The following is a 25,064-nucleotide window of genomic DNA, read 5'->3' on the forward strand; positions in this document are numbered from 1 at the left end:
TGACCTCCCCTTTATTTTAAAACTGTGGCTCCTGGTTCTGGACTCGCCCAGCATTGGGAACATTTTTCCTGCATCTAGCTTGTCCAGTCCTTTTATAATTTTATATGTTTCTTCTATAAGAATCCCCCTCATCCTTCTAAACTCCAGTGAATACAAGCCAAGTCTTTTCAATCTTTCCTCATATGACAGTCCCGCCTTCCCAGGGATCAATCTCGTGAACATAAGCTGCACTGCCTCAATCACAAGGATGCCCTTCCTCAAATTTGGAGACCAAAACTGTACACAATACTCCAGATGTGGTCTTATCAGAGCCCTATACAACTGCAGAAGAAATATATATAGGACTAATATAGGACTAAGAACATTTCAACACAGAAACTGATCACGTTGGAATTACCCTCCAGGCAAATATATAGTTTCAATCCAGAATGATAACGATCTTTTTTGCTTTTTAATCCTTGGCCTCTACAGACAAAATTTGGCTTGCTTCCTTAATTTCTTGTATTTAATCTTGCATCTGTTGCTGCCCTTTGAAGCTTTTTACTACAGGTAACTGTTCACTACTATCTTGTATCATCTTTTCATAATTTTACTCTACTGTATGTGCCGATTTCTCCTTCTGGTTCACTTAATTTTTCTAAATTTCATGCAGAGAACGTGAGAAAAAAACATAATTCCGGATGTTTTAAAAGGTGCAGTGTTTAACAGATTTGGATTGAGCTGCAGTGCCCAGAGCAACACCAGGATGGGTTGTAGATCTTGTTGGTGGCAGACGAGCAGGGTGCTTCTCAGCAGAATTTACCAAAGTACTGCATACGTTCAAGTTGTTGCTGAGAAGCAAGAAATTAAATTTAACAACTGTGCAAATAATCTTAGTTAGAATTTGTGATCAAAGGCTGTCCTGGAAATATAGCTCCAAGCCGACCGAGAATTGGGAGGTGAAACCATGGAAGGCGGTAATGCAGAACCAGTTGTTGAAAAATGCGAAAGGGAGTGTCATGTTGCACATTGTTCAAAAACTGAAATTTGATAGATTGTTACGATGCAGTCAATGTAACAGTTAAAAATATTCTTTGATTGTACAACAAGTTGTTATGATTGGACTTTGCTGCAAGCACTTGTTTTTCACATTCCTTGATCTTGCACAACTTTTTTCACACCTTTCCCATTGGGGTTTTTATTGGTATTTTTCTTACACAGATTACCTGAACTCCTTCCTATGTGTGGTGTGAAGAATGTTTAGCAACTAGCATCATACAGGACAGAAAATGCCCATTTACTCTCGCTGGAGTGTATCATGCTGTGTTTGGGGTGTTTCATCCATGCTGTGAAATCCATCGATGCTAAGTCTATTTGCCTTCATTAAGCCCAAAACCCTTTGCACTGTTCCTACCCTAGTACCTGTCCAAATGTCTTTTAAGCATTGTAGTTATGTCTGCCTCTAGCAGCTCGTTCCAGATATTCACCATCTTCTGTGTGGAAAAATAATTCCCTTCAGATCTCATTGTAAATTTTTGTCCTTTAAATTTCTCTCCTTAAACCTTCTAATGCATTCTAATTCTGGAAGGACATGCAACCAATGGGGGGGATTGCTATCTAGCCAATCTAAGCCTGACATAATATTGCAAACCTCAGTAAGGGCAACCCTCATCCTCCTATGTGTGAAATGAACCAGTGAGAATGAACTTAAACCCAATCCAATGTTGCCTTATAACTGCAGTCACTCTCTTCCCCCCTTAACCATTCCAGTCAACATCCTGGTGCATCACTTCTGCGCTCTCTCTATTACCACCCCCATCCTTCCTGTTGTTTGACGACCAGAACCGTACACAATACTTTTCAGTGCAGTCTAACCAGTATTTAGTACAAATGCAGATTGACATCTCAGCTTTTGTACTCAATGCCTCAGCCAATTAAGCCAAGTGTGCCAAATAGGATTTGAGTATAGGAGCAGGGAGGTTCTACTGCAGTTGTACAGGGTTTTGGTGAGACCACACCTGGAGTATTGGGTACAGTTTTGGTCTCCTAATCTGAGGAAGGACATTCTTGCCATAGAGGGAGTACAGAGAAGGTTCACCAGACTGATTCCTGGGATGTCAGGACTTTCATATGAAGAAAGACTGGATAGACTCGGCTTGTACTCGCTAGAATTTAGAAGATTGAGGGGGGATCTTATAGAAACTTACAAAATTCTTAAGGGGTTGGACCGGCTAGATGCAGGAAGATTGTTCCCGATGTTGGGGAAGTCCAGAATAAGGGGTCACAGTTTAAGGATAAGGGGGAAATCTTTTAGGACCGAGATGAGAAAAACATTTTTCACACAGAGAGTGGTGAATCTCTGTAATTCTCTGCCACAGAATGTAGTTGAGGCCAGTTGATTGGCTATATTTAAGAGGGAGTTAGATGTGGCCCTTGTGGCTAAAGGGATCAAGGGGTATGGAGAGAAGGCAGGTACTGGATACTGAGTTGGATGATCAGCCATGATCATATTGAATGGCGGTGCAGGCTCGAAGGGCCGAATGGCCTACTCCTGCACCAATTTTCAATGTTTCTATGTAAATGCCATTTTCACTACTTGATCCGCCAGTGCTACACTGTCAGGGAGCAATGGACCTGTACCCCAAGATCTATTTGTACATCAATGCTCCTAAGGTCCCTGCCCTCTACTCTGTATATCCCACCAGAATTTGACCCCTCAAAGTGCATCACCTCACACTTGCCTGGATTAAATTGTATCTGTCGCTGCTCTGGCCAACTATTTTTTATCTAGGATTTTTTAAATAAAAGTGTTGGAGGAACTCAGCGGGTAAGGTGATATTTATAAAGAGAATGGACAGACAGGATGTACCCCTTCTTCACAATCTGTTCTCTGACAATGAGTTCCTGCAGCACTTTGTTTTTAGCTCAGGTTTTCAGCATCTGCAGTTCCTTGTGTCTCCAGCTCTAGGTCCTGCAATCTCTTTAGACGTCCTTCACTGCCATCCTAAAATACGATATCCATCTCCAATGGATTAATCTGGAGGAAGCCAGGCAATGGTTGATACCCGTGAGGAAGGGTCCCAACCCGGTCCTTAGTGCATTCCCTCCATCTGACCCGCTGAGTTCCACAAGCACTTTTATTTTTTTTGGACGGGGGTGGAAAACTAGCATCTATAATTTATTGTACCTTCGTCTTAATTTATGGGTGAGTGATTTCAGGATGGGTGAATCTGAAAAAAGGTCTCGATCCGAAACGTCACCTATTCCTTTTCTCCTCAGATGCTGGTCTGTCCCGCGGAGTTACAACTGCGCCTATCTTGTGTCTATAATCTTCTTTAATTTATCAGGCTGTCGTTTGGGTGAATTTATTGCTTATTCCACGTTTTCATCACCCACTATGTGGGGCGGAGAGAACCCTCCCCCTCTGATCTTCTTTAAATATCTCCTTTAAAGCCTGCGCTTGCACAACAGTGCTGCTGCTGATCTGTGTTCAAAGAATGAGTTGTGCCCAACCAATGACAGGTTACTACCAGGAAGTCACTCTTATTAAAGGAGCCGCAGACTTGCATTTGAAACACAGATTCATCTCTTCACAAGGTGTTGCTGTATCCCCCGCTCGCGTTCATGGATTGCCCACAGCAGCTGGCCGGGGGAAGCAAGGCCGTGGTACCGAGCGGGGCCGGACCGGGTAGGGTCCCCGGCTCTGCCGGCGGAGAAGCGGGCGTCTGGATGAACGGGCACCCGGGACCAGCGGCGGCGGCGGCGGCAGCGGCGGCTCCCTGGAAAGAAGAGCGGACTCGCAGCATTGAGGACAATCAGATGAACCTGCCCAGCCTGCAAGCCGCTTACTCGGCTATCCTGAGAGGATTGGGCGAGGATCCGGACAGGCAGGGGCTGCTGCGGACGCCGTGGAGAGCGGCCACCGCCATGCAGTTCTTCACCAAGGGCTACCAGGAAAATATCTCGGGTAAGCATTACATACGAGGAAGTGGCGAGTCCAGCTTCTCTCGCCACCAACTAACAATATCATTAATTTGCGGGAATTTCCCGAGCTCTGCTTTCTTGCAAAGTTGGTGGCGTTGATTGACTGGTTGTAACATCGTCGCAAGGAATTGCAGATGCTGCAATCTTGAGTAAAACACAAAGTGTTGAGTAACACAGCGGGTCAGGAATCATCTGGGGAGGGAATGGACAGATGATGTTTCCGAAGGGGCCCGACCCGAAACATCGCCTATCCATTCCCCACGTTAACCACAATATTGTTTTTTTAATGTGTTGAATGTATGCTTTTTAATATATTGAACTTTTGTTCTAATGTTTATGAAGAGCGGAGGGTCAGGACAAATCCTGTCAGGTGATGGGTGAAGACACGAGGGGGAGGGGAACTATCAGCACCCCACCCCCCCGACCTGTACCTCGAAGCTCTAATTTCTTTGCCTCCCCCCCCCACTTCCACCTGCATTCCTTCCTCTAGCTTCACATTTCACAACGCTTCAAACCTTTTGTCTTGCATCTTCAGCCTTTTCATCTCTGGCCTTTGTCCAATTATCTTGCCATTATCTTGGATTTTGCCGATCAAACACCCCCCCCCCCTCATTTGTATCGACCGATCACTTGCCAGGCTTAGTCCCATGCCCATCTCTCTTCCAGCTTTCTCCCCCCACCACAATCAGTCTAAGAAAGGTCCCACACTGAAACATTGCCTATCCATGTCCTCAAGAGATGTTTCCTCACACTTATTGTTGCCTAGAAACCAGCCCTCTCCTCTCACCTGTATCCACCCATCAACTGCCAGGCTTTGTCCACCTCTTCTAACTTTCTTTCCCAACCACACATTCAGTCTGAAAAAGGCCCTGATCTAAAACATCACCTATCCATGTTCTCCAGAGATGTTATCTGAGCTGCTCTAGCACTTTACATCTTGTAATTTAAGTGTTGGGTGAGGTGGTTCCAGCTGTCTAACAATTTGACTGTAAATGATGATATCCCTTGGATGAAACTCAACAAACCTGAAAGTTCATACCTGACTCAAATTACCATAAATGTTAATTTAATTCTTAAATACCATTCCCTATTGAAGGTATCTTTGTCTGACTTTTGTTTCAGCAGATGATGCCCAGCTCCAGAAATGTGAATCTAATGTTACAACATGATGACAAATCTGGGAATTTTTAATTGTTTTGCAAGTTCCCCTCAATTGCAGGAGATGTGAAAAATGTGTGCCCTTAAATTTTTGTTTTGTGCTTGTAAGCGGCTTTAAGTCTCTCTAGAGATATCTACTGATCCATAGCGACGGCTGGATTAATTTAAAAGAATGTCCCTTTAGGATAATTTTACGTGGTCGTGAGGACATACATTGTAAGAAAATGCATATTTGTCATTGCCTAGCCTTACATTTGTTAAGTTAATTTCTGATGCCTTTTTCATTAGTTGGATCTCTGTTCACTACTGTAGTGTGATTGTGCATTTGTAGGCAGGATGACTCATCAAAACTAACCCCAGTGTTTGTATTTTTAAAACAACATTACTTTTTGTTTGGTTAGTCATTTCCAAGAGTTTTTTACTAGTTTCTAGCACTCCTGCAAAATAAAGTGGGGTTTTATTTCAGACATTAAATTGGTTTAATGATCTCGTTCTAGATTTTGGCTCATTTATGTCATGTTTGCATATGAACGATTATAGGATTGATTTTATCTCATTATAACAATTGAGAGCAAAGAGGAACTTTGAAAGAATTTAACATTTTGTGTTTCCGATATTTTTAATGTTGATAGTTGCAAATTTATTGTCATTTGTATGATCTTTATCTCTGCATGTGTGTTTCGCTGTGAGCTTTTACTACCGTCAAAGCTGTTTTGGTAATCTGGCATGAACCAACTGCGTAGGGTGAGGACTTGTACAGCTCCAGGTTGGTGTATGGCGTCAGCATTCTTGCTTCAGACTGTTGGGCTAACTGGAGAAGGGCCTGAACATGATCTTTCTCATTCAGGCCAAGTGCGCATTTTTAGATAAAATGCAAAGTGATAGTATAGCCCAGCAGGTCAGGCAATATCTATGGGCATTTTGGGTTGGGACTCTTCTTCAGGTGTGAAACTTTTCCTATGCATTCCCTCCACAGAGGCTGCCTGACCCTCTGAGTCACTCCAGCACTTAGTGTTTTTCTCAATATTCCACCATCTGCAGTTCCTTGTTTGCATTTTTAAGTGCTTTGCACTTTCTAATACGTATTCTAACCTAATGTCAAAGGCAAAATAATAAGACCCTGTTGTGAAAAATGTCTATGAGTGCATAAGACATTGATGAGATATGGTTTTAGACATATTATCTCACAGCTCGTTTGATAACCCTAGCCTGCCAATCTAAAGAGATCTATGCATATTACAATCGTAATCATTTTAAATCTTCTATTCCAGTGATATAGATGCTCTTTTGTTACATGAACTAATACATCAATTTGTTGGAGAAATGTGTTGCTGTCAGTAACACACAAAATACATTTCCAAATATTATTCTGTTACTTTAAATGCATAAAGAACTTTGATCTCGGCCTGTGAGTCATACGATGAGTAATGTTGCAACAGATTTTGCAATCTCATTGCTTCAATAAGAGAAAAAAGTAATGCTCTCATTTACAAGAAGTGAGAAATTACTTTGTCGTAATTGTTGTCATCCATTAAGATTTGTACCATAACCGAACATTTGTGTCATTGTCTATTGGAGTGAAGTGAAGTTGGAAGTGAGTGGGGTAAGGCTAAGAACGAATTCAAAACTGGAAGTAGAGGTAACAGTTAAAGTAAATCTTATATTGGTATGAAGGATTCTGAATCGTTTCTTCTTTGCAAAACCTACTCAATGGAATAGCATAGTGATTGTGTATATAGTGGTTTAAACATGCTGATGTAATGTTAAATCAAGTCCAACCCAAGTAATTTATTTTAAGTCTGCTAAACCAAAGGATTGGAATCTAATGTATTACAATGGTTGCTTTCAACAATATTTAATATGATTACACTTTGCAAGAAAGGGTGCATAGTTAATCTTCGCCTTGTGACCAATATTACAGAATTTGTGGTCTGTATCCTCTGCAGATTGTGGTTTGCATCTCCTTGCATTTCCTCAATGTGGATAAAGAGCGGTGTGTGCCTTGCTTCCCATACCCTTGTGCTTTATTGAGGCACACTCTTGAGAATGTGCTCTCCCTTTCCAGCAAGGATCACACTGCTTTTGTGCACACTAGAATCTCATAAAGAGAATTATTCATGATATGTGGATGTCGCTGGATTTGCTGGGATGAGATTTATTGTCTATCGCTCTAGTTCATTAAGTAAGTGTAGATCGGTGTCATTCATGCTTGGAGTCATTCTGTGGCTCCACCCACTGGTTTAATAGAAAGCCCTTTTCCCTTCTGCAGTCTTGAGAAGTGTGTTAAGATGAAGTTACCTATGCTGTATTGCTAATAAAAGTCTTTGGACGTGAGTTAAGTAATTCCAACAGTAAGGAAACAGCTAAGAGACAAAGATAAGTGTTTGGATCTGGAGCAGGGGTGGGGAACCTATTCATGTTGGAATGACGCATTAAATTCATGTTGGAATGACGCATTAAGTTAGCTGTAATCTAATAAGGCCGCATCCAGCAAACTTCAATTAGATGGACTTCAAAATGTACATTATTTTGTTAAAATTGCCCTCATGACTTACTAATGTTTTAATTGTGGCCGTCAGTCGGGGAGGATTATTTCATTGAATCTTCTTTTACTCTTTGGTATTTTAAATATGTTCATTTGAAGACTAAAATAAAAATAATAAAAGACGAACAAAAACATATTAATAAAAGGTAGACAAAAATGCTGGAGAAACTCAGCAGGTGAGGCAGCATCTATGGAGCGAAGGAAATGGGCGACGTTTCTAGTCGAGACCCTTCTTCAGACCTGAAGAAGGGTCTCGACCCGAAACGTCGCCTATTGTTTAAATGTGACAGTAAATATGATGCATGATGTTCCAATGAGTTTGGAGGGAGCAGTCTGGCCCCTGTCTTTGGCTACAAACCTACACCGCGCCCCACACCCCCGGCTGTGATCCTCACAATGCGCCACACTCCTGCCTCACTTTCCAGTTGCCAATTCACCAAGATTCCCAGTTGAATGCCAGATTATTGGATTTATATATTGGATGTGGCCTTGCTACCCAAGGCAGGACATATTTGTGCCAGCAGGGGTGCAGTGATTATTGACCCAATTAGTGCCACGGATGGGAGACTCGTTGGTTCCAGAAAAGTAAAAGATCGACCGCTGACTTTTTGAATGGCGGAGCAAGAGGGCGAATTGTCTGCTGTTTCTTGACTGTATTTTCCTTTGAGATGAGGTGGGAACACACTTGGTGTCCACTCCATGGACGTGGCCTCTCACTGTCAACTGTTTGCTGACTCCCCCTTGCTTTTCTGTATATGTCTCTCTAACGTATTCCCTCTAACGTATTCTTGGGTTTGAGCGCAGGTGAGGTGATTCACTTCCGATTTATTCTGCTTTCTCTTGTGCGTAATCGCAGATTTTCAGCTTGTTTTTTGTTTGTCAGTCTGCACAAACTCATAGTGATGATAAACGCTGCACGCCGCACTTTCCACATCATCATTGTGATCACATTTCAACAAGTGCGTTATTAGATGCACGTTCAAGAAACATTCCATGATCATTGTTCCCTTCTGTACCTTGAACTCAAAGAATCAAACCCACGAGGCTTTCACTAGGTTAAAGAAGGGAATAAAACAGATACATTTGCTGTATTGAGGATCGCAGACTGAGCTGCCACTTGGGAGATCTCCCTAACATTCCTGGTTTTCAAGAAAGGAGCGAGAGAAACGGGGAATTACAGACCAGTTAGCCTGACATCAGTGGTGGGGAAGTTGCTGGAGTCAATTATTAAAGAAGTAATAATGGCGAATTTGGATAGCAGTAAAAGGATTAGTCCAAGTCAGCATGGATTTATGAAAGGAAAATCCTGCTTGACTAATCTGGAATTTTTTGAGGATGTGACAAGTAAAATGGATGAAGGAGAGCCATCTGGACTTTCAGAAAGCCTTTGATAAGGTCCCACACAGGAGATTAGTGGGTAAAATTAGAACGCATGGTATTGGGGGTAGGGTGTTGACATGGATAGAGTATTGCTTAGCAGACAGGAAACAAAGAGTAGGAATAAACGGGTCCCTGTCAGAATGGCAGGCAGTGGCAAGTGGAGTGCCGCAAGACTCGGTGCTGGGGCCGCAACTATTTACAATATATTAATGATTTAGATGATGGAAATAAAAGTAACACTGGCAAATTTGCAGATAACACAAAGCTGGGTGGCAGTGTGAACTGCAAAGAGGATGCTAGGAGGTTGCAGGGTGACTTGGACAGGTTGAGTGAGGGGGTAGATGCATGGCAGATGCAGTATAATGTAGATAAATGTGAGGTTATCCAATTTGGCGGCAAGAACAAGGAGGCAGATTATTATCTCAATGGTGTCAGATTAGAAAAAAGGGAAGTGCAACGAGACCTGGGTGTTCTTGTGCACCAGTCACTGAAAGTAAACATGCAGGTACAGCAGCAGGTGAAGAAAGCTAATGGCATGTTGGCCTTCAAAATTAGAGGATTTGCGTATAGGAGTAAAGAGGTCCTTCTGTAGTTGTACAGGGCCCTGGTGAGACCACATCTGGAGTATTATGCACAGTTTTGGTCTCCTAATTTGAGGAAGGACATTCTTGCTATTGAGGCAGTGCAGCGTAGGTTCACAAGGTTAATCACTGGAATGGCGGGACTGTCATATGAGGGAAGATTGGAAAGACTGGTTGCATTTACTGGAATTTAGAAGGATGAGAGTGGATCTTATCTTACCTATAAAAGGACTGGACAAGCAAGATGCAGGAAAAATGTTCCCAATGTTGGAGGAGTCCAGAACCAGGTGGCCACAGTCTAAGAGCAAAGGGGAGGCCATTTAAAACTGAGATGAGAAACTTTTTCACCCAGAGAGTTGTGAATTTGCAAAATTGTCAGCCACAGAAGGTCTTGGAGGGCAATTCACTGGATGAATTTAAAAGGGAATTAGATAAAGCTTTAGGGGCTGGCAGAATCAAGGGATATAGGGAGAAGGCAGGCACGGGTTACTGATTGTGGATGATCACAATGAATGGCGGTGCTGGCTCGAAGGTCCAAATGACCTCCTCCTGCACCTATTTTCTATGTTTCTATGGTTCTTCAACGTCTCTTTGCTCATTTTATTATCAAAAGTTCCATCGGCGTTGATGGCCCTCATACTTGTCCCAAGTGGAAGCTCATTTTTCAATCACTAATTCAGCAAATGGCAAATGCTTTATTCACTGTCCTAACCAACTGATCCGCAGGGAAAGCCTTGTAGAAGTGAGTAGGAAGGAACTGCAGATACTGGTTTATACCGAAGATAAACACAAAATGCCGGAGTTACTCAGCGGGACAGGCAGCATCTCTGGATAGAAGGAATGGGTAACGTGTCTGTCAAGACCCTTCTTCAGGGTCACCCATTCCTGTCCAGAGATGTTGCCTGAGTTACTCCAGCATTTTGTGTCTATTTTCTTGTAGGTGTGAGTTTTCATTTCAACACATCGTCTTCTGCTTGTGAGATTAGAATTGAAAACAAAATGAATATCCCACTGAACTGGAGGGGTAAGTAAAAAAAAACGGAGCTGTGAATGTTTGCAAAGTCTAGGAATACACGTATCATGCAGCTTTCACCCAGTTCTGTGTAATGATGTATTAGTGTAATATCCTTCATTTAGTGTTTCCACTCTTGGGTCCACAATAGCGTTGATAAGCTACTCGCACGGCTTTATCCGTTTCTTCTGTAACCGGGGTGTACACTGAGTTGTTTGCCAGACAGTTGCCATATCAACCCCGTTGTCTTTCTGTGATGCAGTTTCTGAAAATAACTGGTAAAGTCAAACTTAATCACAATTTCTTGAAAGGTATGGTGTCATCATGTTTGTTTCATATCCAGAGATGATTGACATTCTGTTTGTGAACATCACGCTGTGGAAATATTTACAGGCTTGTAATCGTTTTAGCTCCGGCTAAACTGATCTCCTTGTGTGACAATTGATGCGTTCATTCACCATTAACTGCAAGAAAGATATGAAAAATCTCCAGTTGATGAGTTAGATGATTTATTTGGCAGCTTCACCACTAACCCAAATGACTAAAAATCTTGTCTTTGTTAATTCCAACTATCACATTATAAATAATCCAACAATACCACATGATTAAGTAATGTATCATGGTGTTTCCAGCCGTGGATAAACAGTGTTTGCTATCAGGGATATAAAATACTGCTAACATTTAAAGTGTTAATAAACCTCTACAATTGTTATATACATCCATCTTCATTAATGTCTCCACCTGACTGATCTGTTTAAAACTCTAATCCCACAACAACAACATTGACAGTTAATTCACCTGGTAAAACACTTATGTATGCGAGCTAAAAGACTCGGAAACAACATCTACCCCTTTGTTACCAGACTTCTGAATTATTCTTCCATAAGCTAGGATACTGTCTAATTCTCCTCTACCTCCTTGTAGACATTGGACCCTTTCTCTGGGACTGTTCTGCTACAAAGCTGAGAACTCTCTTCTGTGCTCTGTATCTCTCCCTTCACTGTTCCTATTGTACTTGAGTTTGACTTGATTGTATTTATGCATAGTAACATCTTCTTTGATTGGGTAACATGCAAAACAAAGCTTTGTATTGTACCTGGGTACACAGGACAATAAACCTAAACCAACATCACGTTCTCAAACCAACTAAAGGTGTCAGTGACACCCAAGTGTGATTATTAATAAATATGCACAAATTATGTCCTGTTTCAATGCACTGTGGATGGGTTGATTGTAATCATGTATAGTCTTGTCGCTGACTGAATAGCACGCAACAAAAAAGCTTTTCACTGTACCTCATGACAATAAACTAAACTATTAGAGTATTAGAATAAGGTGTTAGCCAAGTGAGAGGGACACATTGAAGCTCGGTGCAGCCAACACAAGGCTCGGTGGGGGAGGACCACAGTCTAGGTTCCTTCCGCTGCTGGACATGTGGGGCAGGGTGTGGTGGAGACGCCCCTCAAAATAAGGGAAGGGATTCCACACCAGTGGGCCACATGAGTGGCAAGTGTGTGGGGTAAAATTGTGATTTGAGGAAACTATTGTACGTATGTATACCCTTTTGTAAGGATCATGTATTGTATATATTTATTTCTCGAATAAAATGTATTTTGAAATTTAAAAAATGCGAACTGTGCGAGGTGTTGGGCAAAGCGATCGCCAAGCCTGCGCTTGGTCTCACCAATGTAGAGCAGTTGACACCTAGAGCAGCAGATGCAATAGATGAGGTTGGAGGAGGTGTGCAGGTGAACCTCTGCCTCACCTGGAAAGACTGCTTGGGTCCTTGGATGGAGTCGAGGGGGGAGGTAAAGCGACAGGTATAGCATTTCCTTCGGTTGCAAGGGAAAGTACCAGGGGAGGGGGTGGTTTGTGTGGGAAGGGGCAAATTGACCAGGGAGTTGCGGAGGGAGCGGTCTCTGTGGAAAGCCGAAAGGGGAGGAGATGGGAAGATGTGGCCAATGGTGGGATCCCGTTGGAGGTGGCGAAAATGTCGGAGGATTATCTGTTGTATGTGGTGGCTTGTAGGGTGGAAGGTGAGGACAAGGTGTGGGTAGAGTGCTGGCATGATAGAAAATTGGTTGGCAGACAGGAAACAAAGAGTACGGACTAACGGGTCCCTTTCAGAATGGCAGGCAGTGACTAGTGGGGTACCGCAAGGCTCGGTGCTGGGACTGCAGCTATTTACAATATCCATCAATGATTTAGATGAAGTGTTTCAAAGTAACATTAGCAAATTTGCAGATGACACAAAGCTGGGTGGCAGTGTGAACTGTGAGCAGGATGCTATGAGAATGCAGGGTGACTTGGACAGGTTGGGTGAGTGGGCAGATGCATGGCAGATGCAGTTTAATGTGGATAAATGTGAGGTTATCCACTTTGGTAGCAAAAACAGGAAGGCAGATTACTATCTAAATGGTGTCAAGTTGGGAAAAGGGGAAGTACACTGGGATATGTGGTCCTTGTTCATCAGTCAATGAAAGTAAGCATGCAGGTACAGCAGGCAGTGAAGAAAGCAAATGGCATGTTGGCCTTTGTAACAAGATGAGATGAGTATAGGAGCAAATAGGTCCTTCTGCAGTTGTATAGGGCCCTAGTGACACCACGCCTGGAGTATTGTGTGCAATTTTGGTCCCTAATTTGAGGAAGGACATTCTTGCTATTGAGGGAGTGCAGCGTAGGTTTACAAGGTTAATTCCCGGGATGGCGGGACTGTCATATGCTGAGAGAATGGAGCGGCTGGGCTTGTATACTCTGGAGTTTAGAAGGATGAGAGGGAATCTTATTGAAACATATAAGATTATTAAGGGTACACAAAAATGCTGGAGAAACTCAGCGGGTGCAGCAGCATCTATGGAGCGAAGGAAATGGACAACGTTTCGGACCGAAACCCTTCATCAGACTGATTCCAGCATCTGCAGTTCCTTCTTAAACACTAAGATTATTAAGGGTTTGTACACGCTAGAGGCAGGAAACATGTTCCCGATATTGGGGGAGTCCAGAACCAGGGGCCACAGTTTTAGAGTAAGGGGTAAGCCATTTAGAACGGAGATGAGGAAACACTTTTTCTCACAGAGTTGTGAGTCTGTGGAATTCTCTGCCTCAGAGGACGTTTGAGGCCGGTTCTCTGGATACTTGCAAGAGAGAGCTAGATACGACTCTTAAGATAGCGGAGTCAGGAGATATGGGGAGAAGGCAGGAACGGAGTACTGATTGGGGATGGTCAGCCATGATCACATTGAATGGCGGTGCTGGCTCGAAGGGTCTACTCCATCACTAATTGTCTATTGACAAGGGGGGGACTCTGTCCTTGTTACGAGTGGGGGGATGGAGAGTGAGAGCGGAGCTACGGGATATAGAAGAGACTCTGGTGAGAGCCTCATCTATAGTCGAAGAGGGGAACCCCTGTTCCCTAAAGAATGAGGACATCTCCGATGCCCTGGTGTTGAACACCTCATCCTGGGTGCAGATGCGGCGCAGACGGAGGAATTGGGAGTAGGGGATGGAGTCCTTACATGAAGCAGGGTGGGAAGAAGTGTAGTCCAGATAGCCATGGGAGTCAGTGGGTTTGCAGTAGAGCTTTTAAAGTAATCAGTTTGGCTCCAAGTTTGGGTACTATAGTAAAGTAGGCTGAATTGTCATTCTAGAGGACTCTTGGAGAATGGGTATATCAGAAGTACAGCCACAAATATCTTGGCAAAAATCAAGTTTGGAAGTTAAAAACTTGAACAAAGGTTTTGGTAGCAAATGGATTGTGTTGGGGCAGAGATGGCAATGTTCAAGGAAAGATGGGCAAGCACCTCAAATTGAAAACTAAGGTCACAGAACAGATCCACTGTTCGGGAAGGCAAAAGGATGGAGTTTGTGGTGCAACTGAAAATAATGTTATCAGTCTTTTCAATTTTGGTTGTGGAAAGTTATGGTACAATCAGGAATCTGATAGCAAAGGTGATGAAGTGGATGAAAGAAGAGATTTTAAAAAAAATGTTATGACAGACATGCTGGCTTGAGATACTTTCATGATGCATTTGGTGAGCTTTTTCTATTTTAATGTAACAATAAAATTAATTTATTAAGTAATTGGAAACTACAGCAGAAATGAAAACAAGCTGAGCCTTTATTTGTACAAATAAACCATGCATTCACATTATTTTCATTAATATATTTTGAAATGGCATGATTATGGCTACGAATTTATATAAATGAGTGAATATATTGTAGTAATATTGTATACTCTTTTTGAAATGTAACTTACAGAGCCGATAAACAGCTGTTTTGTTTGAAGTCTGTGGCTGACAATAAAAAAAAAACTGTGCACTTAATAGTTGCTGTAATTACGGCCTAAATGAATGGATTTATAGACAGGAAATTGGCATCTGCTTTGTTGTTGTGAGCAAGAAATGATAATGCATTTGTGAAAAATGGATGGAGCCGGAAGAGAATAATCTTTGCAATGTCGTTGCTAAAGAGATTTTCCAAGATACTAAAGGCGAATGGTTTGAAAACATTGAAAATCAGTTAATTAAATTTCCCAACATTTAACCGTTTATTTAACCTGCACTTTTATTAAATAATTCAGGTGTTTTGCTCAAGATATTAATTTTCTACAAATCTAATTGAGGGAATTAGAAGTTTTGCTTCAAGAAAATGTGTAGTACGTTGTTACCATTGTATTTAAAATTCAGAGGCATTTATTAATAGTAGTTCTCTTAAAATATTTTAAATTCTATTGAATATTGCATTGGCTTTTGTGGCTAAAGTAGGTTTTCTGCCACTGATTCCAATGCTCTTGTTATATTGTCCGTGTCAGTAAAGTCAAGGAAAGTGAGATGTTGCCAATTAGTTATGTGCTTCATTTTTGGGGAGTGTTTTGGCAATACACTAAATTGAAAGAAGTGCAAGGATTTTTTTTCGTGAGAGGCAGAATGTGAAAGAGACAGGAGCCTGAGGAATAGTAAGTATATGATATGAGAACAATTTGGATTTGAGTTCAAGTGCTATTGGAAAAGCAATGTAGATCAATAGCAATGGTATCACAGTCCAGATACTAAAGGGGCTGTCCCACTTGGGCGACCTAATTGGTGAGTTTAGAAGAGTTTGAAAAAATGACATGTTGAAGACCTCCTTCGACCTCCATCGACTATGTTGAAGACCAGCTTTGACTAGCTACGACTAACTAAGGGAAAATTGGACACCGAATAGTGTAGAGTGAAGACGACCTCCTTCAACCTCCCTTCGATTATGATGAAGACTATCTATGACTACCTTCGACTACCCTCGATTACCTACGACTAACATGCCGACCTACTACGACTTGCTACGACTAAACCTACGAGTAAAAAAAGTATCGATTTTTTTCCATGGCGACCTTTTTGTACTCACGGGCATTTTTTTAACATATTTTTAAAAAACGCCGCGCACTAGCTGAGACCTCGAGTATGCGGAGACCACTCTCGAGCATGAAAGAGTTACGAAGACCTCCTACGACCTCGTGTCAACCATGCTGCTAGTACGAGGGCAAATTCGCCAGAACTCGCGGATTAGGTCGCCCAAGTGGGACAGGCCTTTAGAATTTATGGAGGATGCTGACGAGTTTCAGATAGGAGCTGGTGAAGATATATTGGAGAGAATTGTGCATGTAGCCCAGTCAATTATACAGACCAGATTTCCCACAATTGACTCCATCTATACTTCACGCCATCACAGGAAAGCAGACAAGTTTTCACCATGGTTATCCCTTCTCCACAATCCTGTTGGGCAGAATATTGAAAGAGCATACGACCAGGCTCATGAACAGCTTGATCCCCTGTGTTATCAGACTGTCCCTCCATAGGCTAGCTTGCAGTCCATTTCTCCTCTACCTCATGAAGACATTGGACTTTGTCTCTGGAACTGGTGTGCTGCAATGTTGAGAACTATAATCTGCATTCTGTACCTCTTCCTTCTCTCTACCTATTATAATGGAGTTTGACCCTGATTGTATAATGATAGTATTTGGATTCTATCCAAACAAATATTCTGATTTCTGGTATCGTGATAAATAATAAACTTTAACTTTTACGTAATAGTGGAGTTGAGGAGTGTGGTGAAGGTGGAAACATTTCTGACTAGCATCAAGGATTTCTGTCGTTAAAATGGGAATTCTGCAGCTTTTAATTTCCTATTAGATTGTTCCTTTGTCAGAAGAATAAATTACTGCATTGAAAGATGCTCTCAGTGAGTTATGAGTTTACATTTTGAGGAGTGGAATGATTATTTTCTTTTGCCAGTACAAATCCATCTTAACAGTCTGACTTCTTGCGTGTTCTCAGCAGATCGCCTAGTCACCAGGATCTGATTCTAAATTATGAATACCAATTTAAAAAAAAAAAAAATTTAAGTGAAACTGGATTTAACATTAAAGTTACCATGGATTTAAAAAAAAAATTCTGATCAATATTCCAGTGCAATAATATCTGTGTCATCTCCAGCCAACAAAATGTCTTCTCAGGAAATTATGACCCCTCTGCTGGTATTTTGAAGTCCAGTTTCAGTGACAGATCAATGTTCAGTTGCCATTGGTATCAGCCACCATTTCATGCTCACTTATCTCCGGCGAGGTATTGCAATATGTCGCTGCCTGGATCACCATTCAGCCACTTGGTCAATTAAGAGAAACAGACTGCATAAGAGGCATGTTATTTAGGCTTCAAAGGTTTTAAAGGTCTTTTATTGTCACATGTACCAATTAACGTACAGTAATATGCAAATTACCATACAGCCATATGGAAAAAAAGCACCAAGACGCACAACTACATGAAAGTTAACATAAACATCCACCACAGTGGATTCCCCACATTCCTCACTGTGATGGAAGGCAAAAAAAGTCCAATCTTCTTCCTCTTCTCCTGCGGTTAGGGCAGTAGAACCATCCGTCGGGGCGATCGGAGCCCCCGCGTCAGGGCGGTCGAAGCTTCCCGAAGACCTGCAGCTTGGAGACGAGAGACCGCGAGCTCCGTAATGTTAATTCCGCAAGCACCCACAGCTGGTGCTCCGAGGTTGATCCCTGGCAAAGGGATCGCAGGCTCCACGATGTTAAAGTCCCGTAGGTAGAAGTAAGAGATTACAAACAGTCTATATCCACATCTGCATCACATCCTCGCTGGGAAAATATGATATACTATTGTGAAATTGTAGTGGCCTATTTAAAAACATTTCCCACTTACACAATCGTTTAGATTTTCAAACCTCTAGAGCAGTATGTTAAGTTTTCTTGGGTCGTTGACATCGTTAGTATTTTGTATTTATTTTGCAAGAAAGACTGAGGAACAGAAGCAGTAATGGGATAAAACAACAGTTTAAGAATTAAAATTAGACTAGATTGTAACCTTAAAGGTGCCATGGTTTAAAAACAAAAACATATCACATTTTTGTGTAAGGTAAATTCCCACATATTATGACATCAATATGCTGATGCAATAATTGCTGCATCAGTTCTTGCAAAACAAAATGTCTACTCTGGGGAAACTTAACTAATTCAGTACCTGAGGTGTCACTGCCCCGTTACTACGATGAAAGTTATTTTTTTTCTTGCTGACTGCCATGTGATGCTTTGGCAAATGCTTTTGGAAAGTCCAAACACAACGTCTACCACGGCACCTCCATATGTTGTACCTGGTTTAAAGTAGTAACAGTTTGGTTTTTCACATTTGCCTTTAATAGCTATTCATTCCAACTTAATTTGTCCTTGGAAGTTCATATAAGTTCAATACTTACATTGCCTGCTTTATACATGCTCCCCTTTATTTGAACATGGTGTCATTTTTATATTCTTTCAGTTCTTTGTCTTCATTTCTGTATCGACAGCAGATTGAAAGACTGGTTCTGCAGCTTCTGTGTAACCTTAAGCAACTTGAAACACTTCCCATTCACACCAAGTGACTGGTAATTAATTCATAAAAAGTGTGTTTCTGGATGTTTGACAGATGACATGTCTTTTCATCTCTAGATATTGTAAACAATGCCATATTTGATGAGGACCATGATGAGATGGTAATAGTCAAGGACATTGACATGTTTTCCATGTGCGAACACCATTTAGTCCCATTTATTGGAAAGGTAAGCAATGCAAAATCCATTTTAAATTGATATTAATTACACCCTTAACTGAGTGGCTGATCTCAGTATTATGTCACTCTGTAGCTTGTTGTGAGATAACGCATAAACATAGGAAACGTGACGTGATCATAGCTTTTGAACTCTTGTTTTTGTTTAGAAAAAATGTAAAAGGTTACTTTTCAATGGAAATAATGTTAATTCACTCCTCTATTTCCAGAAAATTTGAAAAGTTCTTGACATTTATTTCAAAATACTTTGCTGAGAACAAGGAATGCTTCAGGGTGGACATCACTTAAATAAACCAGATCACAATAGACATACTGTAACCTTATATAACCTGAACATTGCAGCAGTAAGCTGCATGAACGGATTATATGTATTTGCAAAAGGGATTGTGTTTACATCTATCCTGGATCGTGAAATGTTATTTTAGTTCTCTTCCTTTTAAATCTTGAGAATAACTCCAGCAAAATATGTATTATCCTGGGATGGAATCTTAATTTTGTGTTGAGCAGCACACTTAATTGAGATGTTTTGTAACAAATGATGACTGTCTTTGACATTAAAGTTAGAACATCACACAGGCTAGGGAGTGTCCATCACACAGGCTAGGGAGTGTCCATTTTTATTTAAAGTTAGAACATGCCCTCAGGCTAGGGAGTGTCCATTTTTATTTTTAACGTCCAATAAATGTAAAATAAATTAATTATTTTATTATTAAAGAAAACCATCCAATTGCTGGTACTTGCATTTCTAAAGGAGGAATGAAATGTAATGGGCTGATAGTATCGAGCCTCTCAGCAAAGATCTCTTCTGCTGCACTCTGGCCTTGATGCTGATACTCTTGAGAGAGTGTACCAGCACCTTCATCGTCTAAGGCTTGTATTGCAACAATCAGGCATGAAAGTCAATGACTGACCTGCATTTGCTGGAGTTTCCCTCAGAAGCTCTTTGGCCCAACCTGCCCCGACCGACCAACATGTCCCATCTACATTAGTTCCACCTGCCTGTGTTTGGGCCATATCCCTCTAAGCCTGTCCCATCCATGTACCTGTCTAAATGTTTCTTAAAGTTGCGATAGTACCTGCTTCAACAACCTCCTCCGGCCACCCATTCTATATACCCACCACCAAATGTGTGGAAAATGTTACCCCTCGGGCTCCTATTAAATCTTTTTCACGCCCTTATCTTTAACCTATGTCCTCTGTTTCTCGATTCCCCTTCTCTGGGCAAGAGATTGTGATTTTATACACCACTATAATATCACCCCTCATCCTCCTGCGTTCCAAGGAATAGAGTCCTAATCTGCTCAACCTGACCCAAAAGCTCAGGCCCTTGAGTCCTGGCAACATTCTTGTAAATCCTCTCTGCGCCCTTTCCAGCTTGACAATATCTTTTCCATAACATGGTGCCCAGAACTGAACACAATACTCTAAATGCAGCCTCACCAACGTCTTATATAACTGCACATGTGTATCATGATTTTCTGTCATGTGAAACGGTACTGGTCATTGATTTGTGGAGATGATATGTTGTGTTTATGTACAATTTACCAGAATGGACATAATCCCTGGATTAGAGGCTATTAGCTACAAGGAGACGTTAGATACATTTGGATTGATTTCTCTGGAATGCCGGAGGATCAGGGGTGGCCTGGTAGAAGAATATTTAAAAAAATTACAACATTCGCTTACATTGGCTGGCCCTGTTCAGATACCTTGAGGGTAAATAAGATGAAAAATTCTTCAGACGTGTTCTGTTTCTCTCTCCAGGAAAACCTGACCTACTAACCACTTGCAGCAAAACACAAAGTGCTGGAGGAACTCAGTAGGTCAGGCAGCATCTGTGGAGCGAATGGATAGGCAACATTTGTCATGGGACCCTTCTTCAGACCCCCATAATTTGTTTTTTTTTTAAAGAATCCCAGTATCTGCAGAATTTTGCTTTCTGGGCTAATGAATCGTAACTGCTCTATTATTTGTTGTTCCCTTTTTTTTAAACTCTAGACTTAATTATTCAGGCCACAGCAGTTGCTGTGTATTTCTTATGTGATTGTAGTTAAACTCTTATTCCTGTGCAGAATTATAATGATATTCTGAAGTTGGATTTGGATTTTGTCAAGTTCAGCTCTTCCTGGAAGTTGCAAGCACAAGGCAAAATTTAAGAAAATCTGCTTTCACTGTGGATGCTTAGAGCTGGACTTACTGTTACAAAACCTAACATTAAACAGGGAAGATGTAGCACACAATGCAACAATAAGCTGTGTGGTTTCTTTGCCAGTCAAGGTTTAGGCAAAGATCACTACTGCTATAATGCAAACTAATTTACTAGATTGTCAATTAACCTACAAATGTCTTTGGAGTGTGGGAGGAAACCAGAGCACCTGGAGAAAACCCATGCAGGGTTGTGTTTTATATTTATTTTTGCTGCTCATTAACCAGTTACCAATATAATCTATTACATGTAAGATTCTCTACCTTTGAATCTCTCTCCTTTTTTTCCAGGTTTCAATTGGTTATATACCAAACAGAAAAGTTGTAGGAGTGAGCAAGTTAGCCAGGTAACTAGGCCTGAGGGCTTATGTGAGAGAGAGAGAGAGAGAGAGTGAAAGATGCAACAAATGGGACTTTGTAGAAACTCTGGTTTCAGTTGGGTGCTTGCTATTCCAGTCAATTGGAGCCGGCATATATTGAAACAAAAGCTGCAATTCTCCAATTGTTGTTATCTGTGGCAATACCCTAAGTCTTTGGTTTGACAGAAGATAGATGATAATATAACTACTGTAATATACTGCATGTATCTGTAAATTTTCTTAATTAAACAGTTTAATCATATTTAACAGTGGTGTAATCATTGGTGTAATCAAAATGCTCCCAGATGTCACTGCTGTAGATATGCATGGCCAATGCATTACTGGAAATCTTTTGTAATGTATGTTCTGCCAAAGACTTGAGAGATATGGCTGTTACTAGCTTTAGAAAATCAGAGTTCCTTATAGTTTAGTTCAATGTCTTGTAGTTGAATGAGCACTTTCCCCTGGAGCAGTATTACTCACAGCTTGCTATGTATTCCAAAAGGCTGCTTATGATTGCATGGTCATCCCATTGCACACATTTGGCCTCATACTGATTCAGGACCCATCAGAAAATGTCAGCATCTCTTTTGTGTATAGATATTTCAATTTTGACCTGGCTGAGAAAGTTCTCGGTCCCTTCTGTGTGTGGTCAGATGTAGTCAATGTCTTCTTTCCGTTCTGTAGGTACATATAGGTTATCTACCAGAAAGACGGCTCCTTGGCCTTAGCAAGCTAGCCAGGTAAGTCGTGATTAGCCGTGAATGAGGATCAATAAGGACACCTTGGTTCCAAATCATTGCCTTCAATTTTGCTTTGCTTCTTCAATTTTAATCTTACACTTTCCTTAAGTGGAGCAAAATAAATGTTAAATACATCAGACAGTAAAATAACATATTAAATTATATATGTATTGTTTAAAATCGGGAGCAATCCATGACCCACTTAGGATTCTTGCCAACCTTAAGATATATATGAATGCTAAGTTATTGAGAAGATTCAAGCCTGTGATCAATAGATTTTCAGATGTTAAAAAATTGTCAGGAAAGTGTTGTGTTAGAGGATGAGCCAGGGTCGTAGTGAACAAAACACTTTTATTTCCATTACTTTCACGTATATCTAAAATCTTTCGCTGGCCATTCATTTTTACAGGAGTTTGACATTTGATTTGTATGTCAGATGTTTTTGATATTTACCCCTCAGGGAAAGAGGGAGATCTATACATACATCGTGATTATTGATGATCTGTGATTATCGACATTTTGTAATGAATTAATTATAGTTTATTTGATGATTCCCACTGAATATCTTTTTCCTGGATATTGGCTTCTCCCTTATCTTAACCAAGATTTAAATTGATAAAGTTTCGATGGTAATATTTGCCACTCCCACCCGTAATGAAAATATTTTGATCCAGAATTCTATGTAGTCAACAGTCTTCTTTTCGTGCCCATCTTGTTACAAATGTTGACCTCGCTGTCATCGTCCGTCCTGCAAAGGACGCAAGCTTCCGGCGACAATCAGTGGGAGCCATCACTTGTCGCAATAGATGATGGTGGTAGCAGAATTAGCTCAGGATACTTCCAGTTTCCAGCCCCACGATGTGGATGCTTCTGCTATGGGGCCTGTAGTCAGCAGAAACATCATGCAGGAAAGAAGGACAAATTGAAATCTCCCTTATGTTGCAGCTCCCATTTTAACCATTGAAAAGCACCTGGTACAATAGATTCCAAAGATGACTCCAAAATGACCTGTGCTAAGTAACCAAAAGCTGATTATCAGTGATTAAACCATACCAGCAGTTCAAGCTGAAGATAGACACAAAAAGCTAGAGTAACTCAGCAGGACAGGCAACATCTCTGGGGAGATGGATGTGTGACGTTTCGGATGGAGACCTTTCGTATTTTGCTCAGGATTCCAACATCTGTAATCTTGGGTCTCCCAAGATTGTTCCTCATCTGCCTTAAAGGTGCTTCTGTGAACACCGCTCTCCTTGTGAGATTTGACAAGATTTCCCAAATTGTCACCCATTCCTTCTCTTCAGAACTGTCCTTCTCAGTTGCTCCAGCTTTTTGTGTCTATCTTCGGTTTAAACCAGCATCTGCAGTTCAAGCTAATCTTTTTATGCAATCCACATAAAGTATCATAATTTGCTGTTACTATTTCAGTGATATTTTAATTCATATCGATCATCCATGGAGCACCAACCTATCTTGCATTAACCCCATAAATATGAAATAAAGATACAATTTATAAAACTAAAATAATGCAAATTAACTCAATTTACCTCATCTTGTCTGTTGCTAGGATATTTATTTTGTCCACATGCAATCAAAGCAAGTTACACAAATATTATTAGTAAGCTTTTTCTCTAATGCATTTACCTGATAGTTTTGCATTCTAAATACAGATATCATATTTTCTCATGTATAGTGATATTAATCAACAAATATAGATAAATGATAACATTAAGATTTGTTAGGCTGCCCTTAGATTTTTTTTTTAAATAGTTCATGAATTGAGTAGAATGAAATGTTTGTTTGTCAAAAGTTACTGAAGCATTGCTATTGCACCTGCGTACTTGTTTAAATCATGTACTCATCCTGAATTTTGATTTTCCAGAATTGTTGAGATTTACAGTAGGAGACTTCAGGGTAAGTGGTTAATTAATAGTCAAAACATTTTAATTCAACTTGTCTTAAATCATGAGATTCTGAAATAATTTGCCAGGGTAGATGGCAATAGGTGGTTTCTAACATGGGAAATCTTGTTAAATATCACAAGGAGAGAGGTGTTCACAGAAGCACCTTTAAGGCAGATGAGAAGCAATTTCAGAGACACAAGGGTGCAGATACGAAAGTGCTGGAGGAGCTTACTGGGTCACACATTATCTGGGAATGAGAGACGACATTTTAGGATAAGACCTTCAGACTGGTTAGGGGGAGAAAGTTGGAAAAGATAGGTTGGGGCAGACAAAACCTGGCTAATGATAAATGGACACAGGTGAAGGGGGTTTGATTGGCATGTGGTAGAGTAAGTGACAGACTAGAGATGAGAGAGGAGGGACAGGTTTCAGATCTATCTTGATTTTTTAATATTGAAAATAAAACAATTGCTGGCCTGTAATCTCAAGCTCACGATATGTTATCTTATTCTATGAGACGCAATTGGTTTCACGGGACTTGCCCCTTTGTGTCATATTTTGTTTTCCAAAGTTCTTTACTCTCATCCTCTTTTGCATATTCCTCAAACAGTCTATTGCTGTCATCACTGGCTGTATTCCATTCAGAAACACAAGGAAATATTGAAGGACTTGCAGGATGGCTCATTGTATGGCACATGCAGGAAAGTTATATCTCAATGAATGCACTTGTTTAGCTAATTTCAGTAGTTGGAGGAAAACGCCAGAAAGATCGAGACCCAATGGAGCAGGAGAGCGAGTGTGAATAGCACACATAATAGAGGATTCATCACCAAGGAGATGAGAGGAAACCTAAGATAGAAATGAGGTAGCGTGAGACATCAAAATCAAGAGCGTCTGATGTGGGTAACATGCAGCAGTGAAGGAAAGTTGTAAAGAATTTACAGAAAGTGAAAATGGGCAAAAGTGCAGATTTGGGGTGAGCTAAGACGAGCACTCTGTGTGAAGGAGGTTCTGTTCTTGCCAGACTTGAGTTCTTCAAACTGCTTAATTAATTAATAAATTGCTTAATACGTGTGCTACATTGTCTATCTATCTATATTACTAGAACTCTG

General features: G+C 40.9%; 1 protein-coding gene across 3 annotated transcripts in view; it reads left to right on the forward strand.

The window, feature by feature from the left end:
- The first annotated feature begins 3,442 nt into the window (after window positions 1-3,442).
- The window catches only part of gch1 (GTP cyclohydrolase 1), a 28,521-nt gene continuing 6,899 nt past the window's right edge, over window positions 3,443-25,064 (forward strand). For 2 of the 3 annotated variants that reach the window (XM_033027255.1, XM_033027257.1), the window contains exons 1-4: window positions 3,443-3,946; window positions 18,627-18,736; window positions 21,996-22,051; window positions 23,931-23,962. In XM_033027255.1, coding sequence (XP_032883146.1) covers window positions 3,604-3,946; window positions 18,627-18,736; window positions 21,996-22,051; window positions 23,931-23,962 — 541 coding nt within the window. In that variant the 5' untranslated portion in view covers window positions 3,443-3,603. Of the gene's footprint in view, window positions 3,947-18,626; window positions 18,737-21,240; window positions 21,297-21,995; window positions 22,052-23,930; window positions 23,963-25,064 lie in introns of all 3 variants that reach the window. The other variant, XM_033027256.1, reaches the window with a different exon arrangement.

This window comes from Amblyraja radiata, chromosome 9 (genome assembly GCF_010909765.2).
Source record: "Amblyraja radiata isolate CabotCenter1 chromosome 9, sAmbRad1.1.pri, whole genome shotgun sequence".
Lineage (NCBI taxonomy): Eukaryota > Metazoa > Chordata > Chondrichthyes > Rajiformes > Rajidae > Amblyraja > Amblyraja radiata.